The following is an 11,110-nucleotide window of genomic DNA, read 5'->3' on the forward strand; positions in this document are numbered from 1 at the left end:
AATTGTCTACCTTACTTCAAATTACTGATACTTCTCTTAGTATTGTGTAGACTTCTCCATGTTCATCTTGCAATATTTTCAGATTCTATAATTTCTCTCTAAATTTAAAACAAAATTTCATTCACTTGCATTGCTGTTTGGGATATCAGGATTATCTATCATATTAGAGATACATATATTCCTTTTTGATAGAATGATGCAATAAACAGTATATTAATTCTAAGGAATTCCTCTGCACATACTAGTTATCTTTTAAGCCAACATGAACTCATTGCCTCTCTACCAAAAGCTAGAGTTAGGTTTCATTTTGAACAGCCCTCGAATATATAAGTACACGTACGCAAGCTATAGCTATATTAAACATATATAAGTTAAATATTGAAGAATAGTGAAAAAACACGAAAGATTGTGTAACACTAGTATATACAGTATTTTATTAAATTCTAATCAGATCGTAACATACTCCTTGTATAAAATCTTGATGCCTAGCCCCACCATCAAAGTACCTGTTTTTACGCAAAAGAATTCTCTAATGCATACTGTAAATTTATCATGATTTTTTGTTAATAAAATTGGTATTTCGTAATAAAATGGTTGAATACTGTGATAGATGATAAAAATAGTTTCCTTTACAGTAAAACTTTCATTACTGAAATATAGTTATTTTTCTTTGATTGGCCTTTTCAATAGTTTGAAAAAGTTTATAGCATATTAAAAGATTAAAAGAGTAGTCACTCATTAGTTCATGTGACAATGGAAAGAAAAATCAAGGATTGGGATAGAATGAATGTAGTGTAGTTTTTTTCCATGAAATTGAAATCTTATACTTATTTTTGAAACTAACAAATTTTTAATTTTTTAAACATTTCAAAAGTTTGAGATAAGTAAAGACTTGATTATGCTCGTTTACTCAGTGGCAGGGTAGCTTGATTTAAATTTCTTGATTTTTTTTAAAAAATCACTGATTTAAATCTGATAGAGTGATTTCTGAATGCATTTTGAGCAATTTTTAAACTAGAACCATACCTCTATGACAAACAGTTGATGAGATAAAGATTGAATTAGGAATTACAAGACACCCTGTATTGTTCAATATTAATATCATTAATTCCTATGCCAGATCAAATTTTTTTTAGATATTTTTTGATTTAAAAAAGTGTCTTGTGTTCACTTGGTAGAGGACTTATTGAAAACAAGAAAAAGAGCCAAAGAAAATGAACATGAAACCAGTAGTGCAAGCACATTAATCAAAATGGAAGTTGATGATGATTGTGCTGGCCACACGTCTCATAAACGAAAGCTCAAATTTCTCGGCACTAGCGAAAGTGATGACGAAAATTCAAGAAATGCAGTTTTCTTGTCTAAACCAAGACCTATGATTGAATACGTGAGGCGTGATGAAAAAGAGTCATCAAATAGCAAAGACAGTTTTCAAGTAACAGGTACCGTACATAAGATTCCTGCAAACTTTTTAAACAAAACATTCATTTTTTTAAAAATCTACACTTTTTAATACAAGATTGTTAGACTGGTTATATTTGGAGATGATTATTTAGGGAGAAATTATTATTTTAGGAATAAAATTCATCCCTGCCCCTATGAGAACTTGAACCCTGGTGTCTCATTTGTTCCATGTGGGTGCAGAGATGAAATTTCTTCCTAAAACCATCTCCAAATACAACCAACACTGGCATACGCAGGATGCCAATGTTCGTGCCCTTTAGAGATGGGCACAAAAATTTTCTTCCCAAGAAATTTTGTGTTACCACAATTCAAAAAAAATATTTAAATGAACACAGATGTTGGTTAATATAGTTTATAAAGGGGTTTTTTTTTTCAATATTTCAATTTTTTCACTGAAATATTACATATTTTTTAGTTGGCTTGGGGGTCACAGGCTCTCTGAGCACACACCCCCCCCCCCCATCTTGCATACACCTCTGATAACCAGTTTTTCGAAAGATCTTGCATTAACAAGTGGAAAGGACATCTTCCTCTACATATTTGCATTGTATTTATCATTCATTTAGTGGAGTTGGAATTATGCCAGCTGAAGTTTAAATTGGTTTTTAGTCTTTTTATCTCGCTGTGAATTGCAGTACAATTGATGCGGACGTGAAAAAATAGTTCATAAAATCTAAAGATTATAAATGGTAAAGACATTTAAAATGAGTAGTATATTGTTTGAGACCAGAGATTAGTTCGTACAAAGATGCAGTTCTTCTTAAATTGGAGGTTTGTAAAATCAAATGTTGACTGTATATAGTTTTTTAATAGAGTATAATAATTGAGTTTAACAGTATTTTAATATATAGTCTTTTTTAACAAACATAATTTGTTTTATTAAAAATTAAATTTTCATCATATCGCTTCGATTGCCCATAGATAATTGAGAAGTTAAATGGTTAAAAGTAGCTATTCATATGATTTCCCATAGGTTTTTATAGAAAATTGTTTAGTTCTCTTCCCAAGTATGGCCCAAAATTTGAATATAAGTCTTATAAAGCACTAAGAAGTACTGTAAAAAAGACAAGCTGGCCAAAGCCAAAATGAAGAACTCCTCCATTGGTGAAGGAAAATTTAAAGGAAGACAGAAATTTAAAGAGATACTAGATATACTTTTATTTCATGCTATGTACATTATCCAGTCGGGTTCATCTGTATCTCCATATGGGATATGTTAGCAACTGAATCCACGTCCACCGAAACATTTGTCAGCTAAATCCTTGTTCATTACCTGAGGTAGAGATAAAACAAAAAAAATATTTGTTTTCAGAAAAATGCAGAGGTGTGTTCATTAGCCGAGGTATCATTATAATTTTATACCAAATACTTTTATGAAATAATGGAACTGTTTGACTTATTGGTCCTGTCTCCACTCAAAATGGAAACTCCATTCACATACACTCCTTATGTCTTGCTTCACTCAGGTACAGATCCAGATCGCCCCTCCCAACTCCCAAGAACCAAATAACATGGGGGGGGGGGAGAGAAATTGGTTTGTCTTGTAAAATACAGGATGATCCACCAAACCCACACAAATTTATCGTGTACCTCCCAACAATTTCCCTGAATCTTGGTTATACTCAAATATGGGCTGTCTCTACTTTTAGGCATTGAAAATTTCATTAAAAGGAGCATTTTAGTGCAGTTGAATCTTCATTTGATGAGGTTGCTTTGGTCTATAAAAGAAATTTGTTTTAGTAAGATAGTTTTCAATGTAGAGAAGATGGACAAAAGAATGTGAGCGCTACAGTGAAAATTACATTCTATAGAAAAATTTGTTATGCTGAAGTTCATTCTCATTGATAATTCATAGTTATAACTTCAGCAGAAAACATTTCTGCATAGATTACTATTCTTTGATTAACTTAATTTTAACTTTGAGATAAATCGAGAAGCTATACACAGACTTAGATTAAGACAGCCACAGTTTCTTACAGGCAGTGTATTATATTTTTCTCACAGTTTTTAGTTTTTTCTTGGAAATTACTTTTATTTTTGGTTGCTGTATTGTTAAATATGCAGTGAAAATATGATAATTGCTTGTATATAACAATATTACTCTCTGGTCCTCATGCACTTTTCATAGTGTTAATATTCCCATCTATAACAATAAGTGTGCCTTCTTGAGGCCCCTGCAGCAGACTTTTCTTTGATCCCCTCTTAAAAGGGTTATTATTATGCAAAATATGAGTAAATTTCTGTGGGGAGCCCCATTCGCCTTAGCCTAGTTATAGGCCTGTTTCTCCGGTCCTTTGAGTATCATTATACAGGGTGAAAACTTAAGTCTGTTTCAGTTCAGATAACTCATTAACTACTACTAAACCACACATGTACCTTGTCCATATTCCTCTGCTGAACTTCTACCGAATTGGTGCATGTTGTGATATGTGTGTCTGTGTTGTGAACCTAACATGAAGCTTGTTTCCGTGTAATGCTTATATAGTGCTGCTATCTGCCACGTATTTTTCAAACTATCAGTGAAGTGTAATGTTTGAAGATTTTAACATTGTAGGCCTGTTGCTCTCTGCGGCGAGACTTTTTAATAAAGAGATCGGCTTTCATTCCAACTCAATGTTGGGAACCACAGAAAACCAACTTCAGTCGACCACCACTGTGGCAAACGGTAGGGTTCGAACCCAGAACCTCGCAATGCGAGTCCATCACTATGACCACTCGACCACCACAGCGGCTGATAACTCATTACATGGATGATGATTTTTTGCTCTGCAAAGGTACATGAAACTTTGCTGATGAAAAATCATCATCCATCTGCCTAAAGGCCTTTAGCTGAATTTAAAAAAAGCTACAATTTCTCTATTCCACAAATCATGCTACAGTGTGTGTTTTAATGAAAAAAGGATCGTCTCTCTACAGTATAATAGTCAGTGCCTTGTCCAGTATGCAAGAGGTCCTGAGTTTGATTCCCGGTAGAGAAAAACAACACTTTTTTCCTGTTCACCTTGTCATAATATCCAGAAAGCCTGTTAATTTCCTCTTTTGATTATAGAAACATAGTTTCAATTAGAAAAGTATTCAAATAACGTGCTCATTTTAGATATGACATTTATTTTACTAGGGATGATATATATAATAAGATACGAAAAATTTAATTTTTTATATGGTCACCTGTCCTCCAACTTTTCCCCCTCCAAAAAAATGCTTCCAAGTGCAATATATTATACTTATTATATAAATTTTATGTTTCTAACTGCAATATTAGCAGAAATATTTGAATTGAAAATTTGCTGAAAATAAGGGAAAGAACAGCTTATGATCAAGCTTGCCGTTTAACTTGTTCATTCCCATATTTTCGGTAATTTGAATTCAGATATCTCAGTTAATATTGTACTTAAAAACATCTACCTTTTTTTTCGTTAGGCTCAGGAGAGACAGGACAGAAAAATTTCTAATTGAAAGTTATAGGATAGGGGGACCATGCAGAAAATTAAATTTTGTAGCTTGGTACATATACTAACTCTAGTAGACTAAGTAACGTATATCTAACGTTCTTTAATAACTTACTTTATTCGGAAGTATGTTTCTATAACCAATGGTTTAGGAGTAATTTTAACTGAAACAGTCTTTCATCCTGTACATGCATTTCACTGTATTTAAAATTTATATTATTATGGAAATTTTCTTTTTCCTTTCTGCCATTTCATTGAGTATTTTTTGTTTTGTCCCTGAATTTGAATGTCTTGTTTACTTTTTTTAATGTCTAATCAGTCTTTTATACCTTCTTGTAGAATTGGGGACACAACCAAGTGAATTTCTTGATGTTCCAGTCACATCCACTTCTTCATCTGCTAGCTTTTCCCCACAGTCAGAAAATGAAATTTTAAAATTATTGGTGGAAATCGGGGAACAAAATAATCAAATTTTAAAGTGGATGCAGCAACAAGCCAAGAAAAATGATCTAGCTGTATGTAAGATTCCTTTAGAGCTACCAGTTTCTTTTCCTGTTGCTTCGCAAGTTGATTTCCTTACATTAGAGCAGTTTCTACAAGATGAAGACAATTTTTCTTCTTTGGTAAATATATTTTCATCATTAGATGTTGCATTGGTTGCAGACCACAAATTTTGCTTGATTATGTCACATAATTTTTGTATTCTGTTTTTACTTCATCTATGATTCAACCAGGTCACCCGTGTCTTCCTGACATTTGTGGAATAATTACCATTAGCTTCTTTTACTCTAAAAAAATTGTACGTCTGGAAAGTCACCAACAATACAGTGGTCGATAATCTGAGGTAAACAGGACAGAGATCACTTCGGATTATAGAAAACTTGGATTATCTGAAAAGTGATGGAAAACAGTTTTCTGAGTAAAGGGGGATCCTACTTCTACCGATATTGCCCTTAATTCAAAGACTTAAAACACTGGAATGCCCAATGTGCTATTTTTGGCGCAGCTTTAATGTCAAAAATGTGGCACAGGCATTGCTTTTACTCTGAGAGGCATAGAAAATTTATGACTTTTTATCAGTTTGAGAAATCTTTCATCATGCCCTGTTTGAAGAAATTAAGATGTTTCTTAGTCTTAGAAAGTTTTAAAAAATATTTTCTGGGGTTAGAAAACCTCTGCCCATTCCAGTGTTAATTCATTATGCAACTGCTAAGACCCATAGGCTGGTTAAGGGAGATTGTGTTTTTAAATTTACAACAGAGGTGCCCAGGGATTCACTGGAGACCACAGTCTAGGGATCAAGATCTCTTTCCAACTGAGATTTATTGCATTTGTGAGAAAAACTGAATATAATAAAAGAAAATTTGTGCTTCGCAAAAAAACAATGTTTTGAAAAGGAATTCTGAAAAATTCCAGCACCTCTGATTATCTGTAACCTAATCGTTTTGAGACTTGAATTATTAAGACACTACTGTAATTCACTGACAGAAAAATTTCCTGACAATAGTTCCCTACCATGTCTGTTCTTGAATGAATAGCAGAGCAAGTAACCAATTTGATCTCTTGGTCACTTAACTCGCTCTGTTATTTGCTCACTCACTTGGTCATTTGCGCAAGAATATGTGTAGTGATTAACTTATTTAACTGGTGTAGTTTTCCTTTCAGCAAATTTTATGGCAATGAATTTTCTATGAACTAAAAAAAAGTATTGTCAGATAACCAAGTGATTCTCAAACTTTTAATGCCTATGGTTCCCTTACCATGTGATTATATGCCTGTGATGGTCTGGTGAAAAAAACAATAATTATATATGAATTTAGTAGTGTCTGTTTCTCCTTCTATCAGCTGAGCGCCAACACACCAATTTCCTTCCCCCTCACACATTGCAAAAAATTGTCAAATTGTACAATTTTTAATTTAACAACCAACTTTCAAAATTATTTTCGATTTCGTAGCTGTCTTGTTTTTTACCATTATTCACTGTCATACACAAGTATGTGAACTATGATTTTACAAATTTAAAATATCACATTTGCGTGCCAAAGAACCAGTTGAAGTTACTGTGCATGCGTGACTTAAATTTGGTTTTTTTTTTTTTCAAATTGCATAGCAAATTTTATCATGGAATGATATTAGTCCGTTTCATACTTAGCGAAAGTGATAACAATATCCAAATGATAATATTATCTATGATTTTAATAAGCGCTGTCTACTGTTTTTGCATTCCCAGTGTGAATATTTATCATCTCGTGTGGGTAAAGGAGTTGTTCGAGCAGTGAACGACAATTTACGACATGTAATTACTGACAGGCTGGCTTGCGAGTTCAACTTTAAAGGAAGAAAGAATAAGAATGCATTTGAATCCACTTCACTGTGTAGTGTATTGTTGAGTAAGTTTTAATAGTGGAAGTAATTTTTTTTTTTCAGATTGATTAAGGATAATATATATGTTAGTATGGTTACATGGATAAGATATCAGAGGGGCCCAAACTTTCCAGATTTAAGTTGATAATGCCAGATTTTAAATTACTAATATTGTTGGTACATAATTTATAACCAATAAAACCTGGCATGACAATAATTTTTCCCAACTAAAACAGAACTGCTAAAACCTGAAAAAGAGGACAAAAGAGCAAATTTTCCAAAATGTAGGAGGATGCTTGAAATGACATAGAAAAAAAGGATATGTCCTCCTAAAAGAGAACATCTGGTAACCCCCCTAAACATAAATATGCTAGGTAGGGTTAGCAGACATCTTCCTTTTTGATGTCATTTCAAGCATCCTCCTACATTTTATAAAATTCACCCTTTTATGCTCTTTTTTCAGGTTTCAAAAAAAATTATTTTTCTTCGTGGGGAAATTTTTTTCACTCTCTAATCTCTTCATTGACATAAGTGTTTGCATGTGTTTTTTTCCCCACATATTTACATGCTTTAACCAATCTTCGTCCAAATTCCCAGAATACAAGAACCAAAGTTGCCTCCAAGCAAGGCAGATGCTATTGTAACTATCGCAGCTTTTTCCTGTATAATATGAAAAAGACAGTCTGAAAAACAGCTGTGGAAGAAGAAAACTGCACCATCCATTTTGGGAATACCTTGTTTGCTCACCAAAATTTATTGCTATGAACTGAAGGGGGGTGTTACCTCTTCCATTCAGAAATAAATAGAATAGGATGCAAAAAGACACTCAATGCTGATTCCTACTGTGATTTACAAATTGCCTTTGGCAAAAAAGCAATGCTCTCGAAAAAAAAAAAAACCTGAGCAATAAAACTGACAAGATGGTAGGAACATTCATACTAAGTGCAGGGAAACCAATTGATATTTTTTCTTTTATTATGATTCTGTTTTAGTTGGGAAAAATTGTTGTGGTGGTTTTTTATCAGTAAACGGCACCATTTGTTGTGAAAACTGGGGAAAATAACGTTAACAAGGGTATGCGTGCAGACAACCTCCTTTCTGTGTTCTTGAACCTGGTAACCCTGTGCTAAAAGGGCTACACAGAACACGCGTATACCAATTTGTTAGAAATTCTGCACAGGAATGTGTACAAGGTGTATTTATGGTTAAGTAGTAGTATCAGTCGAGATATATATTTTCTATGCATATTTACTCTTCCCACGGATTCACATTAAAAATGGCACTGTGGAAATAACCAAACCCTTCGTAAAATCGTAAAATGCCTATTTTTTTTCAAGAAGAATTTTCTCCACAATTTTGGCTTTCCTAGGGACGGAGGGGGGGGGGGGGGAGAGAAGGTAGATTTGAAATTCTGTCTCTTGTTTTGTTATGAAAATGTGAACAAAAGCTTGCTCCACCTATTAGCAGTTGATATGACAGGCTTGGTATGTGGGGGAATTAAAAAAACGTGTTTGACTGCAGAAGCAACTTTCACAAAGTCTTTGGACTCCTCATTGCTGAAAGAAGAGGGTTTTAAAGAGGCCAGATATCTTAACATTGCACTGAAATGCAAAGCATGAAGTTAGGAGATAGATCACGTAAAGAGATGAACCAAGATAAACCGAAAAGATGGTTACTTTTATGATGCTTTTCCATAAGCGATATGTAAGTCATATGAGGGAGTTACCAGTGGGTTACTCAAAGCATGAAAAGTTGTAAACTACTGATACTGACAATTGAAAATTTGGTGCTCAAAATTTAATTTTCAAGTACAAAATTCGGAAAAGAAATTAATATAAGTTTAAAAAAATTGTATCATAATCTGCAATATTTAAGTGAAATTTTTGTATATTTCTTGTATTATACAGAAGCTGTGAAAAAGTCGACAGGAGAATCTGACAATGAAATAAAGAACTGTATAAAGGTATGGTTGAAACATGCACCACAGAGATACGCCAAAGGAATTAAAACTCCTGCAAATTAAATTCTTTAGATCAGTTTTCATCAAATTTTGTGAAGAAATTTTCAGAAGGTATTTGTTATGAAAATAAAGACATTGCAATTCTAGCAATTGTATGCCTAATTTAATGAACTGTCTTCATACAAATAATGACATTTCTAACATGGGAAATTGTACATAATGTTGATTTTAATAATAATCATCATTTCTTATTAGCGTAGTAGATATCAAAGCAAAAGCAGGAATGATGTTACAATCTCAATAGTATGCATGGATATTGACATCCCTTTCTTGAAAAAAGCAATAAATGAATTAAATGAAACTAAAGCAACTGGATATGATAGTCTAACTCCAAAAATGTTAAAAATTATTGCGTCCTACAATATTAATGTACTTAAACATCTCATTGATTCATCTATCAGGGGAAATTTTTTCTACAATGAATCAAAATTTTCTCTCGTCTACCCAATTTATAAGAAAGGAAGCCCAAATGAAATGATAAACTACAGACCAATATTGGTTCTTCCAGTTTTTTCTAAAATAATCAAAAAATTTATAAATCAACAACTAATAGGTTTTCTAAACCATAACAATTATTTGGCCCTGAATCAATACGGTTTTCAAAAAAATAAAAACCACTGAAATGGCTGTAATTGAAAATCTGTCACTATTTATATGTCGGTTACCATAACAATAAATACTCTATTGTTTATTTAGAACTGTGTGTGTGGAACATGCATTTGATAATGTGATTTTGACCATATTAACAGAAAAATTACATAGTGCTGACGAATATTGGAATGGTTTAAAACAATATTACTTTGACAGACAACATGCAGTAGTTGTAAACCTGAAAATGAGTAATATATCTCCAGGTTCAAAAAGGGGTTCCTCAGGGATCTGTTTTGGGTCCCACATTATTTCTCATTTACATAAACGACTTCTGTAAACAGTAAACTAAACGGTCAATTAATGTCATTTGCCGATGACACAGCTCTATACTTAGAGAATGACGACATAACTTTAATATCAACAATAGAAGATGATATGAGAAGTATTAATCAGTGGATGGTTGCAAACAAACTTGAACATGCAAACGACCAAATATCAGATTACTAAAACGAGAAGCTTAAATTCCGACACAGAAATCTCCATTAAAGTTCATATCTGTCCTCCTCAAGCACAACAAAACTACAGCTGCCAAAAAATCGAAAGAGTACATGAATATGAATATTTAGAGGTAACCATACAGTATGACTTGAAATGGAATATTCATTGCAATAAAATAAAAAGAAAATTTGATTGTACACAGCTCTTTTATACAAGCTCAAGTGTTTCATCATGGGGAGGATTTTTTTTAAAGATGTGTTTTACACGCTCAATTATAACTTACGGTTTATACACGTGGGGTGGAGCATACCATTGTAATATCGTGAAACTAAGTAACACATAAAAAGGTAAGAATTATATGATGGCACAAACCTATACTGAAAACGATAGAAAAATTAACTGTCACACTCTAGACATCAGACAATTATATATTTACCGAACGATAAACTTTGTGACGAAAAATAAAAATTTTCTTCAGAGAAAAAACAAATAGAACAGCAGCAAGAGATTCAAACATGATTTTGAAGTGCCAAAAATAAAAAACATTTCTTTTAAAAGTGTTTCTCATTTACTGCTCCTAAATTAATGAATTCATTTCAGCCCAGAAAACCTACTAATAATAATACTAACTTAGGCTACTAATAATATTAACCACAAATATGAAATTTACAAATATGCAAAAAGCATTCAAAATTATAACGACACGTTGTGAAACTGTTCATAT

General features: G+C 32.7%; 1 protein-coding gene across 2 annotated transcripts in view; it reads left to right on the forward strand.

The window, feature by feature from the left end:
- Positions 1-9,383, forward strand: part of LOC149077079 (uncharacterized) — a 33,269-nt gene extending 23,886 nt beyond the window's left edge. For both annotated transcript variants that reach the window (XM_089244812.1, XM_089244813.1), the window contains exons 2-5: positions 1,179-1,442; positions 5,253-5,536; positions 7,144-7,303; positions 9,185-9,383. In XM_089244812.1, the coding sequence (XP_089100938.1) occupies positions 1,179-1,442; positions 5,253-5,536; positions 7,144-7,303; positions 9,185-9,300 (824 nt within the window). In that variant the 3' untranslated portion in view covers positions 9,301-9,383. The remainder of the gene's footprint in view (positions 1-1,178; positions 1,443-5,252; positions 5,537-7,143; positions 7,304-9,184) is intronic.
- Positions 9,384-11,110: the final 1,727 nt, after the last annotated feature.

Source organism: Pholcus phalangioides, unplaced genomic scaffold (assembly GCF_987345545.1).
Source record: "Pholcus phalangioides strain wild (caught in Gottingen) unplaced genomic scaffold, Ppha-v1.0 ptg000015l_1, whole genome shotgun sequence".
NCBI classification, from domain to species: Eukaryota; Metazoa; Arthropoda; class Arachnida; order Araneae; family Pholcidae; genus Pholcus; species Pholcus phalangioides.